This window comes from Amphiura filiformis, chromosome 9, assembly GCF_039555335.1.
Source record: "Amphiura filiformis chromosome 9, Afil_fr2py, whole genome shotgun sequence".
NCBI lineage: Eukaryota > Metazoa > Echinodermata > Ophiuroidea > Amphilepidida > Amphiuridae > Amphiura > Amphiura filiformis.
Window position 1 is genome coordinate 49,794,310 of NC_092636.1, and position 27,099 is coordinate 49,821,408.

Sequence of the window (27,099 nt, forward strand, 5' to 3'; positions counted from 1 at the left end):
AGGATAGATATATTTGTCTAGAAATATCTTACTGTGCGGATTTTATAGCACATTTTATCTTGTGTTTTTTTTTTACAATAATATTTTGTATATTTCGCATACTACGATATATTATTAACATCGTTTGTCTGAAAAAATATTATTCTGTTAAGATTTTCAGGTCATTTTTATCCCGGTTTCTTTTCCAATATTGTATCTGGTTTGTATCATGCATGAATATGTAATTCTTAGGATTGGTATATTGTTCGCTGGTGGTTTTTGTGTGTGTGTGTGTATTGTATTGTTTTCAGGTAACCTTGTTAATCTTGGAATAGACGAGACTCATAACATCGCGGATTGATATGGAATAGTGTGTTTCACGGCATAAGTGTTGGTAGAGCATTTAATCTGATAATAAAACATACACATTGTCCTCAATTATGATATAATCTTTTTTTTACCTGATATCCTCTTTTGATGAATTAAATTCTTTCATTAGAGCTTCTACACGATGACCACCTGGTAGGAATGCAATGGAGATTTTCTGTTCATAAAAGTTTGCAACACACGGAACCGAGCAATTACAGGCAAGGTCTTGACTCTGCTTGGCGTACGCTTCAAATTCCTCTGTGAAAATGTTGAACAGTTAGATTTGAAATCTGAACGTCAACTACTATGTAAATGACTGTATTATACTCAAATAAATCAAACCATTGGATTTATAATTTGTTAATATCGCTTTAACCACATTATATACGGGTATAAAAACAGGATATTATTCATAATTATCAAAATATTCGTATGTTAATAAGGATCACAAAAACCATTTGCGCGCACATGGCATGTGGCTGCAAAGATGTGCCAAAAAGAATCGAAGGTAAATTTGCATATATGGGTCAAACATTTTTAGTTGCTCCGGTTTCCGTGTAACTCGAACCCAAATGTTTGTCTTGCTTTAGGGAGTCAGAAAAAGAATATTTTCCATTATCTACAATATCTACTTAATATATTACGTGGTGAAGAAGTTAAATATCGTACCATAGGATCTGATGGCAATTCTCCTGTTAAATCAGTTTATCAGTAATTCTGCCTTAATAACTATACAGATATATATTTTTTCAATGGTCAGCCAATAAACGTTTTGTATGAGGTTGTTGTAGGTGACGTCACGGGTGCACCGTGCAGTGAAGGAATCGCACAGAGGTGCTCTCATTGACCTGGATCTACTCGCAGACATCGGACGCCATCAACTTATCTTGAGCACATATTGATATTTCTGGCCACCGCCTTATAGTTATGTCGCACGAACAAGCGGGGCCAAGCGAAGAGCAGGAGAATAGGCCAGTTTCTGGTCCTACTACCACTATTACTAGGCATATCACCTCAAAAATAATCGCAGGAGAAACATGTTATTTAATGTTCCTACATTATTGAGCTTTATTAAAGCATCAAAAATCAAAAAACAGAATTGAAATCGGTCAATGCATTGTGACGTAGTGTCAATTTAAAGATGCTCGTAGATGGAATGAAATCCTGCCACAAATGGCTGTAATGACAAAATTGGCACATTTTAAGATTTTGAAGGTTTATTTGGACGCTTGCTTGAAAAAGCAGCGTTAATTTAAATATCACATGTTAAATGCATATCTTTCCTGACTTCGTTACAGAAAACAAAATTAAAGAATCTATCATTGAATAATTATAATAAATTAACCAAATATACTATTTTAGCAATTTCGGCCAATCTGCAGACAAATTAAATCTCAAAAAATGACTAAGTTCAGCTAATTAATATGCAAAATTGATGCCAATAGAAAACCGTACATGATATAAAGGTGCGGGTTTTTTGCACACATATGTATACAAAGTTCTTTCAATTGATAACAAAAAATACACAAAAAGTAATTAATTATGCAAATTAGGTAATTACAGCTAATTATGTATTTATGATATTATTATGCAAATTAGGCATGAGTAATTTTAGGTTTTTTTCAATATTTAATGAACGTCTGTTCATTCATCATAATTTTTTTAAGTATGATACTGTTATGAGGTTGAATAAATGAACTGCAGTTAATTATTTAAAAACAATACAAAAAAATAAAAAATTGACATTTTGACGGTGTCTGGAATATAATTTTCATTTTTACTGTAAACATGGTATGTGTCACCATTACTCAAAGCCAAGTCCGAAAAGTAGAAATTAAAATTCAGTTGCAAAGAGACTTTAAATTAACATTTTGTCATCTGGATTAACATGGGAGGATAATCGGTAAAAGCAAAAGCTATTTTACTGTACCGCGTATACAAAAATAGTATGGCCTTGGACACACACAATGGCTTAGAGCTATTGTGGTTTGGAAAATTACTCCCTAAAAATATCATTGATTAATGTTTTGCTTCAACTAGTTTTAGGAAGTGTTTCATTCGTTGTCGACGGAATTAATTTACATGCTAAGAAAGATTAGTATTTCAGCTAAATGGTGGTAGTTCCTTTACTTCAATAGGCCTATATTTACTGATTTATGAGCGATCTTCAAAAATCCATAAAAACAGGCAGTAGCTCTCAAACAAAACAATTTTTTTATTTAAGGACCTGATGTTAGCCTCGGAAAGGCTTCACACACCATATATTAAAAATTTAAACAATTTGAATAAATGAAGCATATGAAGAAATTCATTTATCGACATGGATGTTTTCTAAAATTGGCCAAATTTGAAGCGCGCCCTTTTCAATTCACTGTTATGCTTGCATGCACAGTGTAGCAGAATTATTGTGCAGCCACTGTGACATACCTACTATTACTAAGGAAGTTATAAGTTCAACCATTAAAGAGGCCGTAGGAGGCCTGAAGTCATATTTCGAAGGTGCGATAAATAATATAAAGAGAGATAGCGAGAAAAAGTATACAGCAACCTCCTCAGAATTCGAGAAATTCAAAAAGTCATCCGAATTACAATTAAAAGGAAACCAGGCGCAATTTCAGTTCAATCAGGGCGTTGTGAGCAAACTACAGGCAGCAGTGTGTGCTTTTCAAGAAGGAGAAGTTCGGGAAGGGAAAGATACGGTGGAAGAAGTGATAGAAGAGGTACAGAAACGCAACAAATTAATACGGATAGCAGATAAAAGTGACGCAGGTTAGTGTATAATAAATATATTTCAGTCAGTTGAAATGGACTGTGTACAGTATGTTAAAGATCAATGAATTCTGGATTATCATGCCGTGAGCACGTAAGCCTGTTGAAGTTCAATCATGCGTAGGAACCGCGGGAAAAACCAGCGGTAAGCTATATTCATGGTGTTATATATCATTGTAATTGTTTATTGTAGTCCCGTAGTAGTTGCGCTGGTGACTATTAATTGATGCGCATGGATTAATCAGTCGTTGCGTTTTATGTTCAGTGATTTACATCATTTCTTTGGTTTACCAGGCATCGTGGGCCTATTCATTAAAAGAATGGGAGTATTGAAAAGAAATAAAGTGGCATTCTTATTATTCTATAATTAGGCTGGAAAGCGGTTGACGAGTATTTACGCGATGCCATTGCAGACGACTCAGACGATGAAAAGAAAATTCGTCAAGCGCAGGCGAGAGCCTCGAGAAAAGAAAGGCGACCGCCCGTCCAAATACTAAGCGAGGTCGGTATAACCGAGATTTCAGCATGGCTGGTAGTGTTGGGTCTCATGATCTTTTTCGTGGCTATCAACCGAGGTATCGATCGGAATTTGGGAGTTCAGGAAACCAGACATGGTACCCCAGAAGCGGGCCAAAATCGTCCGATTACTGTTTCAGCTGTGGACAACTGGGGCTTTGGAGGCGAAACTGCCCAGCCAGAGCAAGTTCAGCAAACACAAACAAAGGAAGTTCCACCGGGAGCCAGTGGAAGTAATTATGTGGAATCAGGTATGGAGATATTATGAAGGCAAAAATACCATAATTATAGAATGCATATTCAGTGGTTTGATAGGAGGTCTTTAATAGTTTGAGTCAATAGAACTTGACAATTATTGTTACATAGTCATTATGTTGGATTGTTGCATTTATGTTTTCTGTGTTAACAGATAATTGTTCTACCCAGTCGAGTGTTGGAGAGGAGACTGTCACAAAGAGCTCCATGGATGGTGTCACAAAGCCGGATGGTGTTCACAGTTCCTTGCTTATATCAGGTTCAGAATTTAATGCAGACATTGCACGGTACGATAATGAATTTTTATGAACAATTATTTTGAGTATGAACAGGGGAACGCGGAGCCGATTGTGAAAGGCAGGCTTAAGAATGCCATCAAATTCTGGGAAGAAATAAAGGCTCCAAGTTTCGTTCTTGATGCTATTCAGCATGGTTACAAACTACCGTTTATTGAGACGCCGTCACGTGCATTCTTCAAGAACAATAAGTCGGCCTTATCCGACAAGTCATTTGTGTCACAAGCAGTTTTGGATCTTTTAAACAAGGGTTTAATTAACGAGTGTTTTGAATTACCACATGTAGTTAATCCACTTTCAGTTGCCAAGCAAAGTTCAGGCAAGCTGCGCCTTATTTTAGATCTGAGGTTTGTTAATCAACATTTATGGAAAGATAAGATTCAATTCGAAGACTGGAACATTGCGTTGCTTTATTTTCAGAAAGGTGATTTTCTATTCTCTTTTGACCTTAAGTCTGGTTATCACCATTTTGATATTTTTCCACCCCATACAACGTTTCTCGGATTTAGTTGGGATTTTGGTTTTGGTAATAGATATTATACGTTCCAAAATCTCCCTTTGGCTTGACATCGGCGCCATTTTTATTTACCAAGTGTTTAAGGCCTTTGATTCATCACTGGAGAAGCAGTGGAATTTTTATTGTACTTTTCCTGGACGACGGTTGGGGAAGAGCTAGTAGCAAAGCAGTGTGTGCTGAGAATGCCGTTTGTGTAAAGTCGGACCTTTTAAAGGCAGGATTCGTGCCAAACAAAGAAAAATCTCAATGGGAGCCGGTACAGCAGTTAGATTGGCTGGGTCTCACATGGTCCAGTGTAGATGAGTGTATAAAGGTAGTAGATAGAAGAATTTCAGATATTCTATGCAATATTGAACTCTTGCAATGTTCACTGCCGCAAGTATCTGCCAGAAAATTGGCTTCTTTGGCAGGAAAGATCATTTCTCTTTATCCAGTTGTTGGTGCAATTTCACAACTCAAGACAAGATTCATGTACTATGAAGTAGTGAAACGTAGTCACTGGGATAAATCGTACAATTTACTGCATGATAGTCAAGTATTTGAAGAGCTGTTCTTTTGGAAAAGTGAATTAGAATATCTTAACAAGCGATTATTGTTTGAATACTCTATGCCACAGGTGGTTGCGTACACAGATGCAAGTAAGACAGGTGCTGGTGCTTGGACAGAAGATCAGTTGGTATTTCATAGAAACTGGACAGTGGAACAGAGCGGGAAAAGTTCCTCTTGGAGAGAGATCAAGTCTTTATACTTAGCTGTGCAAGCATTTGCCCCTAAGTTGATCGGTAAGAAAGTGAAAATATTCACAGACAACAAAGGAGTTGTGTCGATTGTAAGTAAAGGCAGTATGATTGCAGAGTTGCAAACTATAAGTTTGGAAATATATTATTTTTGCAAAGAGAGAGGAATGTCACTTGAAGTACAGTGGGTTCCGAGAGCCGAGAATGTCCAGGCTGATGCTATAAGTCGGGAAGTGGACACAGACGATTGGGGCGTGTCAAAAGAGTTTTTAGTTTCATTGACGGAATATGGGGACCTCATTCGGTTGACCGTTTTGCCACCGATTATAATGCCAAGTTGCCAAAGTTCAATTCGAAAGTCTGGTGTCCAGGTACATCGGGGGTTGACGCCTTTGTATTTAATTGGAGTTCTGAAAACAACTGGTTGGTACCTCCAATTTCCCTAATTGGGGAAGTACTGAGGCATGTGCAAGTTTGTTCTGCCACAGGAACTTTAGTGATTCCAGAATGGCCTTCAGCGGCGTTTTGGCCATTACTATTTTCACAATACAGTGACTTCCGGGCCTTAGTGAAGAATGTCATCAGAATTCAAGATCCAGCACACATTTTTATGCGAGGAAGAAATCAAAACTCTATTTTTGGTTCTCCAAAATTTAAAAATGCAGTTTTATGTGTCAGATTGGCTGCTTTTGATTAGATCGATATTGAGGTCAATGCTATTGAGCATGCTCGGTAATTAGAGATTCAGACTGCTTTATAGTCTGGTATACGAGTGGACATTTTGCCGGATGGCATAAGAGATTTTGCCGCATGGCATAAGAGATTTTTGCCGCATGGCATAGAGATATAATCTCAGTAGCTGCATAGCAATAATAACTGGAAATGGAAGAATATGGTTATGAGTATCCGCGTGGTTTTGAAGTCATTTTAGTAGATTATGAAGATTTTAATAAGGATTTACTTGGCAGTTGATGGACTGCGTGTGATGTACAGACATGAGTCTTGTTTATTATATTTTACAGATCGGCTGAGGCATATCCGTCTATTTTGGAGAAAGTTCTAGATTCATCGAGAGCTAAGAATACGGCGTACAAGTATAATAAAGGGTTTGAAGCATTTCAGAACTGGTGTAATGAAAACGAGGTAAACTATGCCATATCAGCGTCTAGTGAAGACATTAGTAGATATTTGATTCATCTTTATCAGAGTAAAGCACCATATTCGAGAATGGAAACTGCCTTTTATTCAATAAAATGGCGGTATGACTGCGATCCTAAAGTAGGTTTGAATCCATGTGATTCAAAATTTCTTCGTAATGTATTACTGGGTCTCAAGAAGTTACTGGCCAAACCTATTATTAAAAAGGAACCCGTGACTCCGGAAATTATGAAAGCAATAATGTGCAGATATGGCAATTCTGACAATCTAATTGATATCAGATTATGTTCAATGATTCTATTGTCTTATGCTGGTTTCCTCCGATATCAAGAGTTGGTGGATATTCGTAGGTGCGATGTTTTCCTATACGTTTCTCACGTGAACATATTCATATGCAAAAGTAAGACTGATATTTTTAGGCAGGGAGCCTGGGTCCTGATTGCTGCAACAAATACTTCTACCTGCCCTGTTGCGGCGCTTAAGCGTTACCTGGCAGCAGCCAAATTGTATGATGATACAGATGAAGATTTTTTGTTTCGTAGAGCGAATTTCATCAAAACATCTAACATACATAAATTACGAAAAGCACAACCCCTTTCTTATTCGAGATGTTTAGAACTTTTCAGAGAGGCACTTTACGCCGTCGGATTAGAACCAAAGAAATTTGGAATGCACAGTCTTAGAAGCGGAGGTGCTTCAGCGGCGGCCAACTTTGGAGTCCAAGATAGACTGTTCAAAAAACATGGTCGTTGGCGTTCTGAAAATGCCAAAGACGGATATATCAATGACAGTTTTAAAGACAGATTATCCGTATCGCTGAATCTAGGTATATAGATAAGTGCATGGTCCTAGTAAATTGTGGACAATATCCAATGCCAACAATTGAGTATTATAAAAGTGAGACATACAGCTATTATGATGTCAACAATGAAAGATTTTGTACAAGCACGATCTTGTGAAGTTTCGGTGGTTTATTGCACAAAATGTTTAATGGTTAATTATATGAGTAAGATTACTAATAATATAAAAGGAGCTTCTTCATTGATAATAATTGGAAGATACATAAATAAATTACCTTTCAAGATAATGTTGTCGTTTCAGTTGCTGCCCGTTCTTTTTGCTTGATATGGGGGAGGCGTGTCCTGCGAGCGATGCTAGGTGTCTCCCCAGTATTATCATTGGTTAAGTATGTATTAGGTCTAATCATACAAAGAGGGTATAGGGCGGGATTGAAAATACTTTATTCACGTTTGAAGAATGAATTAGGGAATAAATATTTTTCAATGGTCAGCCAATAAACGTTTTGTATGAGGTTGTTGTAGGTGACGTCACGGGTGCACCGTGCAGTGAAGGAATCGTACAGAGGTGCTCTCATTGACCTGGATCTACTCGCGGACATCGGACGCCATCAACTTTTCTTGAGTCCTCTAACGTTTCAATGGACAGGAGGCGGTAGTGCCTGTATGATAAAAAGCCTCAGAGAATATAGTGCATTGGTATGTATAAAAAGAGTTGCAGTATTGCAGAAAACTTCGTACATGGATTTCGATATTGGTATACTGAAGACAGCCACGGGGCACCTCCGGTAAGACATGCCGGCGATTTGGTAAGTCACCATTACTTTTCTTCATATACTGAACACGGACGGCCATGGCGTGTCCTGCGAGCGATGCTAGGTGTCTCCCCAGTATTATCATTGGTTAAGTATGTATTAGGTCTAATCATACAAAGAGGGTATAGGGCGGGATTGAAAATACTTTATTCACGTTTGAAGAATGAATTAGGGAATAAAAGGTAAAACAAACTTTTTTTTCTGAATCCCTGAATGTAGACAACCAAATTGGTCAACATTTTAATTTTGGACCGGTTGTACAACTTGAAACTTGCCCCCCCCCACTTTTGAGGGAAAATTCCCAAATTACGTAAATTTCCACTTTCTGCAACAATTTTGCGCATTATTATGTTTTGATTAATCCAAGTGTGTGAAAATATTGGATCCAAAACATAATAATGATAAAATTGGATCCTTTACGCCCAATATTCATTGGTCTCGCTATGAGTTTTATAATATTGGACTCGACTACGTCTCGTCCAATATTTTAAATGTCATAGCTCGACCAATAAATATGGGCTCAATCGATCCCATATCGAAATTGGTCGATTCCCCCCTGAAATTCACTTTGCCCCCCCCCCTCCGAAAAAAATTCCTAATGCCGCCACTGATACAAACCTTCTGCATCGAAAATACATTCTCGTAGCTTTTGAGGTGAGCAGTATGCTTCATTACCTGTAAGTCATGAGACCGAATTATGATATTTAATTTAGGTGTGCTGTGATTTTATTTATATAAGGCGATATATTATATTCTGAAGATTTTTTGTTCCTCATTTTTGTTCAATTTGGATCTCCCATAGAAGGAAGAATTCATGTGTGATACATTGCTAGACAAAGTTCTTTGAGACTAAGTTGTTCTCCGCAGTTCGTGGAGGACATTTAACTATATACCCAGCATTCAGATTCAAAACGGGTGTTTTATGTCCCATTGCGTTCTATTCGTATATTCACTTAATTAACGTAACCTGCGAAAGTAAAAGGATATAATCTGTCGGGTGTATTATATACTGACGGATCTGAACAATAGGCCTATGGTAAAATTCATAGTGACGGATGTTGAGATTTCATAAAAATTATGAAATCCATAGTGACGGATAACTTTGGTAATCTATTATATATGTGAGATGTTCTAATTAACAAGATGTTAACGTTCTTAAAATAACTTTCAAACGTCAAACAATTTACCTGCTTAAGGGGTGGGGTATGAACGTTTGGACAGTATTTATTGTGGGACATTAGAGCACATCAGACATATCAAATTCCATTCTGAATACGAAGAATGTCCTTCTGATATCAAATAATTTTGATATTTTGAAATTCGCAATGTAGTGCACATTTTATGGTAAATTATTAAAAATTGATATTTTTGATATTTAACAGTACTCGAAGTAAATTTATAAATCTGATGATTTATACTTAAAGTGTATATAGGTGGGATGAAAAGCCGACGATCAATTGAAAATGTTGAACTTTCGTATTGAAGATATCGAAAAAAAATCCATATCTTCATTATGAAAGGTCAAAATTTTCAATTGATCGTCGGCTTTTCCTCCCAACTACATACACTTTAAGAATATGTCATTAGATTTATAAAATTTACTTCGAGCACTGTTATATATCAAAAATGTGAAAAAATATCAATTTTAATAATTTGTCATAACATTTGTATTATATCGAGAATTTCAAAAAATGAAAATTATTTGATATCAGAAAGACATTTTTCGTATTCAGAATGCAATTCGATATGTCTGATGTGCTCTCATGTCCCACAAAATATACTGTCGAAACGCTCAAAACGTTCATTCCAGATCCGTTATCGTGATAAATTTGCGATCAACATCTATCACTATGTAAAATACCCCGCTTAGACATCCGTCACTACCCGTTTATTTCCAATATATTTGTATGTCTACTACAAGATATGTCAAATACTTCTCAATAATTAAATAAACTAATAAATAAATAAATAAATAAATAAATAAATAAATAAATAAATAAATAAATAAATAAATAAATAAATAAATAAATAAATAAATAAATAAATAATAGATAATAATAATAAATAAATTAAAAAAAAATAAAAAAACAAACAAACAAACAAATAAATAAAATAATTAATTAATTGATTAGTTCATTTCAATTCATTAAATTAAAGAGTATAAATAGGTAAGCAGATAAAAAGTAAAATGATCTTACCAGGATATCGAAAATCACGACATTTGCATTTTTGAACCACGTGGTTAATTTTGCACTCATGTAGACAATTGGATACAGTATACACCTGGGAATACATCGTGCCATCCTTTATAGATTTACAATTCGATGGATATGGGTGTGCAAGATTTTTGTTCTGAAAGTAAGAAAATTACATCAATATGTTTTTAAAAAATCTTCCAAAACTTCGCTCACGTTTGGCATAACGATTACGGTTTCTGATCGTAGTTTCGTTGTTGTAGATTTCATTAACAGGTCTATTTGGTGAACTCCAGGTATTTTCTCGTTGGGCGGAAAAGAGAACTAAAATCGGGGACTCAAATTTGACCGAATTTCACGTCCTGTGAAAACAATAATTTTAAAGGTCCTTCATTCATTTTCAATTTCAGTGTTGCTTTTCTGTCTCTTTAACAGTTCCTATCTCCACAGAGGAGTAAGATAAGACAGAGCGCGTACCACCAGTCAAAGTCTCCGCCTCATCCGATAATGAGGGCCGATTGTTCCATGAAATGCGACAGGCGAGACTGCTACGCAATTACCGCGTATTTTCGTCATCTATCGCGTAATCGCGAAAGCACGCAACGCTCTATCGCGTATACGCGAAGGCACGCAGCGCTGGCGTGATTGTTAGACACGACACGATCGAACAATCGGCCCTCATATGCGAGAACTGGTAGCATACAATACACGGGGACTTTGACTGGTGGTACGCGCTCTGTTTATCTTACTCCTCTGTGCCTATCTCCTATCCATTCGCGTCCTCGCCAGACAGAATCTAGTCCACTCTATGAATTTATGGATCAGCATGCTCAGTGGTGTAACTCGAATAACAAAACTGTTCTGTATTACGCAAGGATCAGTTAGCCCATTTTGTCGATCACATAATCAGTATCAATCTACATAATCAAGTTCACCCAGAAAAAGTTTGTCTTGGGCTGTTTGGTCCAAAGTAACGGCAGCTTAGAAACTCGCACCACTCGCGCTGATCCATACACATTTATTTCATAGAGAGGACACGATTCCGTAGGACGCGAATGTACAGAAACAGGATGGATGGCGGATACCTTCAAGAGACGTCTAAGATAATACGCCTATAAGTAAAGATTGCATCTTGGTCCTTGGACGTCCAAGATTCAATCTTGGACGTCTAAGAATTTGACGGTAGACTTAAATCAACGAATCACAGGTGCAGAGATCCCAAACCGCCAATCATCTTGAGGAATTATAACAGTATTTATACTGTGTAAACGTTGCTATCCGACCCCTTAAGCGTATTCAATTATTGAGCAATGAAATCTTACACGCCTAAGATTTTCTTAGACGTCCAAAATCATGACCAAATTTAGCGGTGCACGGTATCGAAAATTAAACATCTTTGACATCTAAGATTGGATCTCGGACGTCCAAGGTCAAGCGTATTATCTTAGGCGTCTTTTGAAGGTATCCGTCATCCATATATATGAACGGGAATGCCTCCAAAAGGCCCTGCTAGCTCTTTCTCAGTCATTCCATCTCAACTCAGCCAATGGGTTGGCTGGACACCCTCTCACTTTTGGCTTTTTGGACGCGATTTTTCCACTTCCAATTGAAATACACATAAAATTGTCCAAAGTACCAACCAAAATTTGAATAAGTGTGAGTTTGGTTATGGTGGCTTATATCCCCCATAATAAAATTTGGGTTGGTATTTAGGACAATTTTGTGTGTATTTCAATGGGAAGTCGGCGATTTGCGTTAAAAAAAAAACATCAAATATTCAACGAGCCATAACTCAGAAACGACAAGGAGTTGAGTCCTGAAATGTGTTCAATTGGCCCATAAGGCTATGATATAAGTGATTTTAAACGAAATCTGAGAGGGTGACCAGCCAACCTTTTCTGAAAGATGAGTTGATATGGAATGACTCATTTTCACTTTTTGAGATATTGGACAGACAACTATTCCTCAAAATAAGCTTTAAATTAGTTGCATATCCTGTTGCTTGTTTGCAAGGTAGTAAAAATCAGTAAAGGATTTTTGGAAATCCTTTGTTTTCTATTGTTAACGCGTCATGATGTAAATAAAAGCTGCAAAATACATTCGTAAGTAACGCGTTGTAATGCTTGGTATTTCTAAAACGCGTTTCCTGTCGCAATGTGTTGTTTAGAGGTTAATAACTGCGCATCGGTTATTTGGAGGGCATTGTGAAAAATCTAAACATTTTGCCTTTGGAACCGAGGAATATCCCGAGGGGCGTAGCCCCGAGGGATATTCCGAGGTCCAAAGCAAAATGTTTAGATTTTTCACAATGCCCGACATATTACCGGTGCAAAGTTATTAACCTCATTCATAACCGTCACTTTAATCTCTTCACCTTACAAAATAACACAAAATTTTGCTCAAAAGTTTATAAAAATAGATGATTTTTACATCTTCCCTTGCCAAAAATCGATCAGGCTAAAACAGAACGACCAATAACAAATATGCGTATCACAATCTGTGCAAATATGATAGCGAGCAATCCAAATACGGCAGCCAGCGCGCGCGCAGTTTGTTGGACGCACAATACCGCGCACGCAGAAGTCAATTGTGTGCGACATTGGAACAATTACGCATTTTGCGGTCAATTGTGAGATATTAATGACCTCGATTTGCGTTCGCGTTTTCGCAAATAATAAAATATGATTGGATCGCACGCATCGCGTTTATTAATGAGGTTATGAACTTTTAAACACCTGGAAATAGCCAGTAGGAATGATGATATTTACCAACATGTTATGAAATATTTCATGTCAGATAACGATCAACTGTTCTGCAAATACAAAATCTAAGAAGTCGAACAGTATTTAGGTCAACGACATGTTTATGTTTGCAGCAACAATTAGGAACTTTCTAAACTCTATATTCCTCGAAATGTAAGCGAGAAGAAATTGTTACTAAATTAAGTCGTATGTACATTAATCACGGTAGTTCCTTATATATAAGGGCTGTTACACACCTGCATAAACTTTACAGCAATAGACGTTTCAAATCCAGGAGAAACTGAAAATCCATAATCTCTTACTAAAGGCTGCACACCTTGCGGATGAAGAAGGATCTAATATGATGAGAATAAAATAGATTTATGGGTCAGGCCACTAAAGGGGCATTTCATGATCCACATCCTCTTCCCTCACTTTTTGATGAAAAAAAGTTGAGATTGTTATACTATCAGAAGCTACATAATGTTTGTGTGCAAATATTTTGAACGAAATTACAACACATTGGCCTATGGAGTCTACAGTATGCAACTCACATAATCATGCATGACTCGCAAACAACAAAATCGGAATCAACTGAAATTTTGGGAATAAGCTATTTTCGTGAATATCTATTAAACATACCATAAAAAGAGGATGCCAGAATCACGAAATTTAAGAATGAATTGTGTAAACGGGGCGCGTCAAGTGGAAGTTAAAAAACAAATTCACCAATAACAAATGTTGCAAGGACTACAAGTGTTATGACCAAACTTATTTATAATTATGTAGATGGATGTGTTAAAACGTGCAACATATCATCGGTGCGCAGACACTAGTCAAAAGGTTCGCAAGTCCTGATGAGGCTCGATAAGTCCGAAAATAAGGTTTGCTAGTCCGAAACATAAAAAGGTTATCTTGTCTGAAAGTTATGGTAGGGGTTACGGACTTATGATTAAGGTAAGGGTTAGGGTTAGGGTACTGGCAAACTTTTCGAATTAAAAAGACTAGTTTGCAAGCTGGCTGGGCGTTCATCTCCTGGAGATCGGTAGGATAAGATCCTACCTGGACAAGCAATCTACAGAAGGTCTTGTTCATGCGTTCATCACCTCGCAGACGCAGAATGACAGCCCAAAAATCTCATTAATTCTGAGCATGGGACATGAAAGTATCACACCTATTTTATGGCATCTTTATTGGCTACCCGTGTCTGAGACAGAGGATTATCTACAAGATGTATTTAAAACGACTATCCACAGGCTTGCTCCGATATACCGGCAGTATCTCGTCATCACCCCTCGCCGTCTCTTTCTCTCGCCACGTGTATCATCTTACCAGGGGCTATTTTAACGTGCCTCACTGTCACGTACGTGCCGAGATAAAATATTCGTGCAGTGACAATTAACAATCCGTGTCGATATGTTTTAATAGTAGACAATGGTAGAGCCTTTCTTACGGTCACATTCAGGTAAAAATGTCATTTTTTTTATTTTTGAAACGCACTCTACTTCATCAACACTTTTATCTCATTGCACGAACGTGACAGTGAGGCACGTTAAAATAGCCCCTGCATCTTACGGCGATCGTGATACATGTATCTGTTTGGTCGCTACTTGCTTGTGGAATCCTCTACTAACGGATACAAAAGACTTACATTTTGAAGACTCATATTTGTTTAGGGAATATTGTTTATTGTTCAAAACCAATTGGATGCTGTTGTATAACATGTTCAATGTAGGTATCCTTTCTAGTCAGGGATACCCCCTGAACAGAGGCCCGGGAACAGAGGATACCTTCCACTGACATCCACTGAATGAGTAACCGAAGGCAAAAGAAGAAATAAAACAAAACAAAACTAAGCGAAGAAAGTAACAACATTCTTAGTATGACGTCATAAATCAAGTGCGACCTCGGAAGATTGGGAATTTGGGCTACAAAACATAGGCCAAAGAATATTTTGGTTAAAGTGATCGGCCGGTCATGTGATATTTTGCCCTATTATCATTGTTTATGAATTAATAATCATACCTGGTTCATTTAAAGTATAAAACATCTCTCCGTTATAAAGAAATAAAACTAAAATATCTTTAAATTTCCCGGTATCGGGGTCGATCATTTCTTGACGTCACTACAGCACAGTTCAGCCCAAGGCTCGTTTTATCTTTTCTGTTTCGGGAGCTCTATTGTTCAGAAACGAAAACGCAAGGGATTGTGTGAATTGATCTGTTCCTTGAATTCATTGTTAACTTTGAAGTACCAATCAGCTTATTTCAATAGAGGTAGATACCTGTTGTTAATAAACAAGGATGGATAAGACGAGATTATAGACCCTGTGTGTGGAAGACCGGTGTATTTAGTGGTCTAGCGCCCTTTCGCTTGAGTGTCCTCTAATACCGATAGGCCTTTGATGTTGGTAAACTTTGGGCTTTCTTCATCTTTTTGTTGCTAATTTTACCCTGCTATGCAGTTGGAAAACTTGAGCAGTTTGCCTATCATCAACATGGACAAATTTTAATAAACTGAATAAACTCATCACTCCTCTACTCGCCCTCCTCTCCTCTCTTTTCCTCTCCTCTCCTCTCCTCTCCTCTCCTCTCCTCTCCTCTCCTCTCCTCTCCTTTCCTTTCCTCTCCTCCCCTCCACCCCTCCACCCGATCATCTCCTCGTCTCATCATCCTCACTCTCTCATTTCCCCTTACTTCGCAATTTGCCATCTTTAACATGTTTAACCTGGTCAATAAATGAAAAATAATATACATTTAAAATAGATTTGAGTCAGGCAATTTTGCCTGAAGCAATTATCAGATTACCAATTCCAATGAAAGAAATCCAATTTGTTTCACTTCAACGCACTTCTTTGGTGTTGCATATTACCAAATTTTAGGGTGTATTTGGGACGAAAATAATTCCCCGTTTCATCTCTACATAATCATATGACCGATTTTTGCTATTTTCTTGTTAGTTTTTCCTATGGAGGTTATCCACTTCACTCATGTGTGACTTCTAACAAAAAGGACTGGTTGCCGTAGTATTACTCATTCAAACCAATTCAATGTCTCAGGTTCGACTGGAATCTTTAAAGATCCACAGGGATCGCCCGAGACTGCTATTATTATTATTATTATTATTATTATTATTATTATTATTATTATTATTATTATTATTATTATTATTATTATTATTATTAATATTACTATTATTATTATTATTATTATTATTATTATTATCATTATTATTATTATTATTATTATTATTATTATTATTATTAGTGCGAAGTGTGAAATACATGACTCGACTGTACGACTACATTTACCATGCATGCGTACCTTAAATCCGGCAGCCAAATTTGCTCCATACGCATACTCATCTTGTTGTATGTTCAATCTCATAAACAAGCCACTCCTAATACCAGCTTTGCTTATTACCAGCGCATCGGATATGTTGTCAGGATTATTGAACGTGTAGCACACACCCCAATCGGTTATCACCTGGGTAAAATTTTCAATTCCACATGGCTCTAACATACTCCAAGAACAACTATGAAGCATGTCATTAATTTGGTGAGCGCCACTCAAAACGAAGTTGTCAAAATCATGCCAACTCTCGTTTATGGTTTTATCCATGTACTTCCACTTTGCATCATCAGCATCTGAGAATGAAATATCATGTAAATTATCGGTGATTTTTACTGAAGTTAGCTAAATGACGTCAAATTAGCATCTTAAATTCAACATGGAAAGTAAAGAAGAATGTCTCCAATTATTTACCATGATTAGAGTAAGGATTGAAGAGCTCGTCGAAAAATTGTATAAGATCTTCGCTGACAGCAGATTTTCGGAATAGATTATAATTACATAGGGTTACTGCTGGAAAAGTAAGGTTGCCAGTGTAAGATTCCGTCACATAACTCTGCACAGGGTATTTAAAATATCTATTGAGGTCTCTGACGATGCTGTACCATAGATAGGCGTTCAGACCGACGACGAGTAGTACCCATATCAATCTGTTAATAAGAATTTGTTATGCGTTATTATTCAAAATTGTAACTAAAATACGTATTCCTAATATAATTATGACCCGTTCTTATCTAACAATTACGTCGAAAATCGTGCAATTAAAAGTTTAGACAGTTGATGGATAGAGAAACGGGGACGGTCATATTATTTTTTCTGTTATTTTGTTCTGAGTGTCTTTGAAGTGCTGTGACAGTAATATTGAAGTAATAGCTCGCGCGCCGTTAAATTATCTCGAAATTGTAATAATGCAACATTGTTTCGAAGTATTAAGTATAATATTCTAAAGCTGTTGATAATTTAAGCCTACCTTTTCATCCCATGGTATTTAGGATTCCATATATATCTTGCACCATGTAAAGTTGTTGTATTGCCGTATTCTTGTAGACGCATTTTGAAAGTCTTCTCTTCCATGACTACCGCGTTTGCCTTGCCTGTGTTATCATCTGCTGTGGGTTCCATATTCATCGCGTCGTTCAAATATGAATGTGATATCTATTTGGTGATGGACTTTTCATCGATTCTATATTTGAACCCTGTTGTGGTTATACCTGTGATCATGTATCTGGTTTATGTAATGACGCTGTTTTATATCATAAAATGTATTCATCTTCACGAATTAGCGCAACTTTAATTTTATTTTTTATAAACAGTCAGAATCAAAAGGCGTAAGTACACGACTTCGACAATATCCCAAAGTTCATATCCCCAAGGCAAGCTATAAAGTCATCTGCGTATTAGAACCCAACAACACAGACAAGAATGAAGACCACAACTAATGGCATTGTGGGTAATGGACGAAGATATTAATCGATGCTCATGAGGCTTTTAGCAACGCGAATTTAATAATGTGATTTTAATTTAAACAAATAGGTATGCCGTGTTTATCCTTTTTAAAAGCCTTGTCCGTGAAAGCTATTAGAGATCATGTCCTTGTGAAGCATTTGCACGCGTATTCATTTACTATAATGAAAGACGGAGATAAAAAGACTAAATCGCGTCTGACTTCAGGGCAAAGGCGCGCCGTGATTGGTTGCCGACCTACGCATTACGGCATTTTCTGTGTAGTTGTCAGAATTTCAGACGCGAACTAGTCTTTTTATCTCTGTCTTTCATTATAAGAGATTTACCAGCAGTCTGGCACACGACGAAAATACGTTCGTGACAGAAACCCGTCAAAATAACATGTCTTTAGTTCGCGACGGAAACGGGACTAAGACCCTCCCGGGGCGGGGCACTTGATCAAAAACAGGTGTGACACCAAAGGATAAAAAACGACCCATGTTTATAGTAGGAAATTCTACAAAATATATGACCCATTCTTATTGTAACTTGCAAAAACATGACCCATTCATAAGGTATATTGCTTATTGAGATCGATGGGAAAACCTTGATGCATGCTGGGAATGAAAAGGGCTCAAAAGCTATCAAATTCGTCAAGCGAGATCGCAAACTTGAGCATTTTTCCTTCCCAGCATGCATCAATTTTGCCTATTTTGCCAAAATAAACAAAAAACCTAAAAGTTGACAACCCGTTCTTAGAGTAAGAGGTGAAGATGTGACCTATACCTTTGGCACATTTGTGTCTAACCTTTTTGTCCTTTTTTGAGATAATTGGATTTTTTGGCGTGTTAAATTGTTTTTAAGAATACACAAGCTCAGTCCACAAGTGTCGAGACCACAATAGACAGCCCCGCATGGCAAGTAAAAAAGTGTGAACTCATGGGACAGAGATTGATGAATTTATCGGAGATAGTAAATTGTTTTTGTCAAAAGGCGTGTTTCATTGATTTTAAAGAACAGAACATGCAACAGTTCAAATGCTTCAAGAACATATGGGTCGGAGATTTAGCGTAATCATGAACCAATGCATCATACACATCTGAAGTCCATGGAAATACATGTATTTGTGCGCTCTCTGCGGGTAGTGGGTAGCAAAGAAGCTCCGTAACTTCCACGGGCTGGTTTGGTAAGAATCTAGATATCGGAAGTTTGTGATTAATTTTCGAGAGCATGCTCCAACTTGGACAGTCGAGACCAAATGCTCGATTCAGCGTAGCTGGGACAAAGCTCTGTTGAGCGCGATTTCATCATTGATATTCCAACACCAACTTTCTTTAAGCTGTAGAATATGGTTCATAATTATGTTTTCTACAATATAATGTAAATTGAGTTATCTTCCGGTAACTTTTTTGCGTAAGGCCACTTTGGGAGAAAACACTAGACATTACACAATTTACCTTAGCAGTCATAGACAGCTCTCCGAGTTTCTTATGGGTTACAACGAGACAATTAGCAGTAAATTCATTGTCCAGGGGAATTTCAAGCTAACTCGATTTTTCCACGAGCGTACTAAACCACCACCAGGGTTCAAACCCGCAACCATACTCGAACGCCATATCGATTGAGCCAACTTGACTTCTTTTGCCAGTGGCGGCCGAAGAATTAACATTTAGGGAGGGGTCTGGGACGAGCATTTTTTGTTCCAGTTGTACTAGGACTGCTATGAAAACGATTAAATTTCAGACTATTTTAGCCCCAAATCAAGGTGTGTTCTGCCATTTGATGTGTGTTCTGCCACGCAAAGTGCACACAATTTTGCAATTTTACCCTATTTTAGCCCAAAACACGGTGTTTTTCGTGCTAAAAAGGAAGATGCACATGGCAATTACATTTGACCAATGAAGCGGCATTCGTTGTCTGTGGAATGACTGTCAACAAACCGGCAAAGTACGACAGGTGATAATGACATCAGAAAGACTAAATTAAATGCTTGCATCTATTTGACAAAACAATCTTTAATTTCATCATGTATAATGATTTTAATCACAAGACGAACACAATGTCGTTTAAATTCTTCTATATTCACACTTCTTGGTATGCTAACTATTAATGTTTACTAAAATTGTCAATAAAATAGAAAGTAAAGAATTTTCAGACATAATGTGGATACTCATACATGTAAAAACAAATACGATTTCCACATCTTTGAAGTTAACATTTGATACGATATAGTGACATCAATATTCATGATGCTCCTAAACATTGTACATCTAGGCACTTACACTGTGCCATGTAAAATGTTTTGCAGTAAATTGAAAATATCATAATTGTGCAATTATTATATGTAAAAGTCATATTTGATAATAGCATAATAGCGCAATTATCACTTCAGTTTTCAAGTCAATTGGAAATATCATCTGCATGAGTATACGTTAAAGCCATTTTTGATAATAGCATCAGCGCAATTATTACTTCAGTTTTGACGGTTAATTGAAAATATCATGATTGTGCTTTTATGAGTTAAAACCATCTTTGATTATAACATTATAGTGCAATCATTACTTGAGGTAAATTGAAAATATCATAATTGCGCAATTGTTGTTTAGCTATTTCTGATAATATCATAATCGCACTATTAACCATTGAGTTTTGAGATAAATTGAGAATATCATAACTGCGCAAAATTGTTATAGGCATTTCTGATAATATCATAATAGCGCAATTATCACTTGAGTTTTGAGATAAATTGAGAACATTTTTTGCGCAACTTTTGTTAAAACCATTTTTGATAATAGCATATTAGCGCAATTGAAAATACCATAATTGCGCAATTATGTGTTGAAGCCAGTTTTGATAATAGAATAATCATAACGCAATTATCAATTGAGGTACATTGAAAATATCAAAATTGTGCAATTATGTTTTGAAACCATTTTTAATAAAAGCATAATAACGCAATTATCACATCAGTTTTGAGGTAAATATAATTGCGAAATTATGTGTTAAAGCCCTTTTGATAACAACATAATAACCCAATTATCACTTCAGTACTGAGGTAAATTGAAAATATCATAATTACATAATTATGTGTTAAGCTAATGGACTATAGACAATCTTTACGTCGTCGGTACAATATTGTTCCCTCCTTGTCTCGGAAAGCTGGCTACACCAGTGATTTTATTCCAACATAATATGATGAGAAAGTCTATGAATTCAGCCACACTTATGATACTCATTCCAACAAGAAGTCCCATAGATCCACCGATGTCGCCTGCAAAATAGAATGTATCAAAAAAAAGTATTTTAGTTCCTTTACCATTTACCAACAATAAGCTATTCAACTCTGGCTGAGTACACTATGACTAAGTGCTATGACTATAGGTTATTCCTGCTATGGAAAGGGACAATTTATTTTATATTATCAATGTGCTGAGTTAAAAAATGATGCGTTTTGCTACCGATTGCTACCTGCATTTGTCAACCTGGCAACTGATTTTAAACCGGTGGTGCTCGCACATGGATCCTGTTAGTGCAATTTCTCAGTACAAAGTGGGTTATTTAGGGCATCGACTGACTGGTTCTGACTGACTGACTGGCTCTGACTGGTTCTCGTGTTTGCGAGCTGCCATCTTGTCAAAATTGCTCCCACGCCGCCGAAGAGATGTTGGATTCCCTAGGAGAGTTTTCGTACCTCAATACAGTTACTTATTCCGTATATAAAAAATAGGTTACGGTAAAATCTGTATACATCGTTATCCATGGCTTCAGTAAGTAAGAAGGATCTTCTGTATGCCAAGTTTGTTTGTAACAGTGAATCGACATCTACTCCCCATTCCAGAAAAATACAGTACTAATTTTTTGGAATAAATTTAGAAAAATATTATCCTGTTTTTCCAAATGAAACATAGCTAAATCCTAATCCTTTAGTTAGTCCTAACTGGCAATAAAAGTCAAATAAATAAATAACGGGTGTTTTTCGTATGCTGTGACAATCAAGCCCAAAGACTAATTTGAGTTTATGCATTCGAATTTTTGGAAAAGACATGTTTGATTCTTATAACCAATCATTTAATTAAAGTAACACAAAAAAGTGAAAATTAGAGCAACATTTCGGCATATACTCGAAATTCTGAATGCTTAGACGGTTCGAAGTCTTTGATTTTGTGACTCGGATTGTCAGAAAACATGCCGAAGATGCATGTTTTTGGCTCTTTTTTCAAGAAATTAGCAAAATGGTAAACTTTTTCTTTTATCCCCAGTACTAAATGAATGATTGGGATTGAGCTATGTTTCATTTGGCGAAACTTGATAATATTCTTTTAATCCCAAAAAGTTGGTGCTGTATTTTTCTGGAATAGGGAGTAGACATTTTCATAATAGGTGAATTTAATATTTGAGCTTATATTTGCATCATTATCGGCTGCTATATATCGAAACGCTGTACTTCCTATATACTGAAAATAATGGGATTAAAAGAATATATTATATTTATTATAATCTTACTTTGTAAACTGTTACTCGTGTAGGCTTTAACTTGAGTCACGCTCTGATAACTGATTTCTTCGAAGTATATGCGTAGGACAAGGTAGTTTCTCCTGTTGGAAAAAATATCAGCACGAATTAATATCCAATGAAATTAATTTTATTGTTATTGTTATGATGCTAGCAGATTGGGACACATAAGAGAGTGTGAGGTAATTCCGATCATACGTTAATTTCGATCAAACTATGGATCTTATTGGTGAGACTCGCTAAGGGATCAAATCAAAACTCGACAGCTGGTTACCCCTCCGGTTCCGACCGGTTGCGTCTGGTTGTAAAAGTCACACACACCCTGGTTCACATGGCCGGTTAGTATCATCGAGTGAGTGAGTGGAGTGATTTTAAGTGCTTTCTATTCAAATATAGTAGAATAGGAAGGATCGATTTTCCTGCTCTGAATTCTTCTCAATCAATGTAGCTACTTTTAACATTTCATTTTGATAAAATGTAAGCAACGACTATGTATGTTTGTTTCTAATTATTTTACATCGTGACAGGTTCGACAAGACCTTCTTTAAAGTTGCATTTTCGAGAGGGTAGTCGCGATCTCGGAAAGAAAGAAAGAAAGAAAGAAAGAAAGAAAGAAAGAAAGAAAGAAAGAAAGAAAGAAAGAAAGAAAGAAAGAAAGAAAGAAAGAAAGAAAGAAAGAAAGAAAAAAAGAAAGAAAGAAAGAAAGAAAGAAAGAAAGAAAGAAAGAAAGAAAGAAAGAAAGAAAGAAAGAAAGAAAGAAAGAAAGAAAGAAAGAAAGAAAGAAAGAAAGAAAGAAAGAAAGAAAGAAAGAAAGAAAGAAAGAAAGAAAGAAAGAAAGAAAGAAAGAAAGAAAGAAAGAAAGAAAGAAAGAAAAAAAAGAAAGAAAGAAAGAAAGAAAGATATGTGCGCATCCCAACACCCCTCCGCAAAGCGCCCTTCATCAGCACCAATAAAGATTATATTAGGGTGGCAAGTCAGTTCCCTCCCCTGCTCAGTCGACAGAAATGTTGTGACAAAATTTGGATCTTCCTTTCGCTATTTTAGATTTAGATTTGGCCCATTTAGCAGTAAAATTAATATTAAATTGCAGCGCACCTCGCGCGCATTTATCTCGGTAAAGCCATTATGTGAGTAGATCTGCGAGCAATTTTAAACCTGTTATTCTCCGTTCGCAAGATTATGTAACAAATTGACTGAAATGAAAACCGTAATTGCTTTCTCCAAGTTTTAAGTTTCTAACAAAGGGTAAATATGGTAAAGACAAAGGTATATGTAATGACGTCAGTCTAGAGCTTAGGCAGGATAATAGGAAACCACGTGACCAAAACCAAAACCAATTCTGAAACTCATAACTTGAAACGATAGAGTGCCACATCATCTATATTCATTTAAAATTATATTATTACCTGTAATAGTTCGTAGATACGTTAGTGCTCATGCTTTGTTGATTAGTGACGTGATCATTAGGAAAATACGCCTGTGACAGTCTTACTGTATAAGTATCAGACTGACATGGTTCGGAACAATTGCAATTGGTGTTCAAGTTATTTCGAAGAAAATCAGCTAGCATGATGAAAGTAGAAAATCAAGAAATAGCAATCAGTTAATCTTTGAGTCTTCAACATTACGTTTGGGTTTTGGAAAGAATCTTCTGTTAAATCATGCATGACTCAATTACAAATCTCTGTGATACATCCCTTTCTTCTTGTCTATTGATATTTTGAATAGTGTTTATCTTTCCCTAATAGAGTCATGATCGATTCTTCCTGCATATCAATATGCTTCATTTACATTACATGACATCCCTTTCTTCTTGTCTATTGATATTTTGAATAGTGTTTATCTTTCCCTAATAGATAGCGCCCTGATCGATTCTTCCTGCATATCAATCACACCACTCCACGCCATAAATAAATTCTGCCAGTCACATTTCCCCAATATGAAATTTATTAAAAAGTAAAATTTTAATTTTAATTTTACTTCATTAAAGTTTGGCGGAGGCGGGTTTCGAACTCACGGCGACGGCCTGCTTTGGAGACACTATGAACCCAGCGCCTTAGACCACTCGACCAAGTGTCTTATTGGAATTCTTTTGAAACTTATTTGTAGATATAATCGCAACTTCAACATAGGCCTACCACGTGACAAGCAAAAGGCAGAAAACGTAGCATATTTTGGAATTTTATTTGCCTAAAAACATTTATGTGTATTATTAGCGCTCAATTGTTGTTAACTACGTGTTTTATACAAAAATAATCCAACAAAAACATGATAACTGGACGTCTATATGGACAATACATATATCGATTTTGACACGTGCTTGTGTCTCAGTACATTTCCATGGTCAGTAAAATACTATAGAGGAAAACCTACCATTTTCTTGTATACACGTTCGATGTTTTGATCAAGTATGTGAATATTCGACATTAGACCCAAAATGTTTTTTCAGGAAATAAAAGATTAGCTTACCATAAAGACGAAACAGTAATCTTTGGTTGGGTCTAATGTAATATTCACACAGGATTTTCAACGTTTTTTCTATCCTTATTCTTGCTCAATTGAAAAAATATTTTGGCGTATATAAAATTGAAATAAAATTCTCTGCCTCTTAAACGACATCAAATGCGCAATAATTGGGTATCACGAATCGTTATATATGATGTGCAGTTAATATTCATATTTTCTTTTATACAGAGGATGCTTCAGTTTTGACAGGAAAAATATTTTCTTGAAAACCCTCTCACTCGGTTATTTTAAAAAGGTAACCACGCTTCCCTAGAATGTGCAATAAATTAGCATTAAAATTTTTCTTATTCTAACAGCAAGCGTTTCTAGAATGTATTATGGCGAAATGTGGTGTACATATCAATATGCTTCATTTACATTACATTACAGAGATCGGACACTAATCCCTACCATAACAAACATGTAAACAATGATCACCTATATTACAGGTGATATAACAGGTCTATATTAAGGTTAAATACAATTGATTTTCAAGGCTTGAGTCCAGAGGGGCGTAAGTTAATAATGGAAACAGCCATGCAGAAAAGAATGAACTAACGCGTACAATAGTGTATCAATCAGAACTAGGGCCACGGACAAACCGCGGCTCGTGAGTCATCCCTATGTTGCAGGGATAGGGAGGGGCGACCATGATAGGACCATATGGGCTGATGGGGGGTTGATTGTGGGCAGCCGTTTTCGGCAATTTTCCGTTGGATTTTCTAAATTTTAAATTTTTAAAATTATCCTGGATGATCTGTCGTGAAATAAATCAATGCGTCTAGGCTATAATAGGCCTAGTAGGCCTATTTATACCCTGATTATGCAATATATAGGCCTACAACAATAACTACAACAACAATAACAAAACCAACAACCAATATTTTGTTAATCTAATTTGTAAAAAAATATAAATATAGGCCGCGCCTATTAGGCCTATAGCCTAAAAATTCCTGAATTATATAATGAAAAAAAACCGGGCAAAAACAATCAATCGCTGCAGTCAGAAAGAAAGAAATGAACAAGAAAAAAGAAAAAAAAGTGAGAGAAAAATAAAATAAACTAAATGGAATGGACAACACGGGGACTCGAACACGTACCAAAGTTTTCCAGCTCTTTTTTTCTTTAGCGTCATCGTACCATTCCCGATAAGCCTCATTGTCTTCCAATTCGTCTCTAGAAGACTTTCGGTCCGAGACCTCAGTGTCTACAGTATACCCTTACTACATGTATTAATGTCTTTAATACATATTTTTGATGAAATTCAAAGACGGTCCCTTTACCTTATCTGTTGATGGATACATTTTTCTCACAATTATCAAGAGAATATCCTCACATTATCTCATTCCAAAAATAAGGCTTTAGTCCAGTCAATCTAAACAAATTAGAATTTTTTTTTCACTTTTATACATTTTAGAAATGTCCCCTGAACATCATACCAAAAATATACTAAAATATACTTGGTGGAAAGGTAGTTTTGGCGGGAAAAGGTCATACAGGGGTCAAATTTCAAAATTGCTTTTTATCTTTTTAAAAACTATACCAAAGCATTCCTCTAGTCTTAAGGATTCAGAAAAAGTATAGTTTGTCATATCTGTGATGTAACATTCTCAAGTTATAAGCAAAAAGGTCAAAGGTCAAATTTTGGGCTGCACGTGGGTCAATTTCGAAAAAATGCTCCGATCTCCTTAAAAATGGTCTCAATGTGTTCGTCGTTTAAAAACACTCCAAAATACGAATAGTTTGCCATATCTTAGATGTTTCGTTACCTAGGTAGCAGGGTAAAGAGGTCATTGAAAGAGTAGCGTTTGACAGCCCACACGGTCTGTTTATTTTTGCTGTATAATTTTATATTATTGTGTTTTTAACCATGTTATTTGCTATTGTACAGCGCTGTGGTAATATTTGATATAGCGCTCAATAAATGATGTGATATATATATTGACCATTGAACTCTATTGGCCCGACCTAGTTTTCGATGTTACGCATGTAATAAACAACCTAAACAGTGCAAATATTCTTTAAATGAATTATGTTTTCAAGCCGAACAATTTGAGACCATTTTGGTTAAAATCAGACAATTTTTAGTTTTTTTACCTCTGTTGAACCCAACATTTGACCTTTGACATTTTCGGTTATAACTCA

The 27,099-nt window shown here is 36.3% G+C and overlaps 1 protein-coding gene and 1 long non-coding RNA gene across 2 annotated transcripts in view; both read right to left on the reverse strand.

Annotated features, from left to right (window-relative positions):
• LOC140160350 (acid-sensing ion channel 1-like) overlaps positions 1 to 17,780 on the reverse strand; it is a 20,907-nt gene extending 3,127 nt beyond the window's left edge. The window contains exons 1-7 of the mRNA XM_072183598.1: positions 17,465 to 17,780; positions 16,909 to 17,144; positions 16,468 to 16,790; positions 13,402 to 13,500; positions 10,407 to 10,560; positions 8,827 to 8,883; positions 441 to 606 (exon numbers count right to left, since the gene is read on the reverse strand). Of these exons, the coding sequence (XP_072039699.1) occupies positions 441 to 606; positions 8,827 to 8,883; positions 10,407 to 10,560; positions 13,402 to 13,500; positions 16,468 to 16,790; positions 16,909 to 17,144; positions 17,465 to 17,622 (1,193 nt within the window). The 5' untranslated portion in view covers positions 17,623 to 17,780. The remainder of the gene's footprint in view (positions 1 to 440; positions 607 to 8,826; positions 8,884 to 10,406; positions 10,561 to 13,401; positions 13,501 to 16,467; positions 16,791 to 16,908; positions 17,145 to 17,464) is intronic.
• Positions 17,781 to 20,907: 3,127 nt separating this feature from the next.
• LOC140160351 (uncharacterized) lies at positions 20,908 to 24,033 on the reverse strand. Its single transcript, XR_011859966.1, has 3 exons — positions 23,856 to 24,033; positions 22,441 to 22,532; positions 20,908 to 21,208 (listed from the first exon to the last, which is right to left on the reverse strand). It is a non-coding gene; the product is annotated as an uncharacterized lncRNA (long non-coding RNA).
• Between the last annotated feature and the right edge of the window lie 3,066 nt (positions 24,034 to 27,099).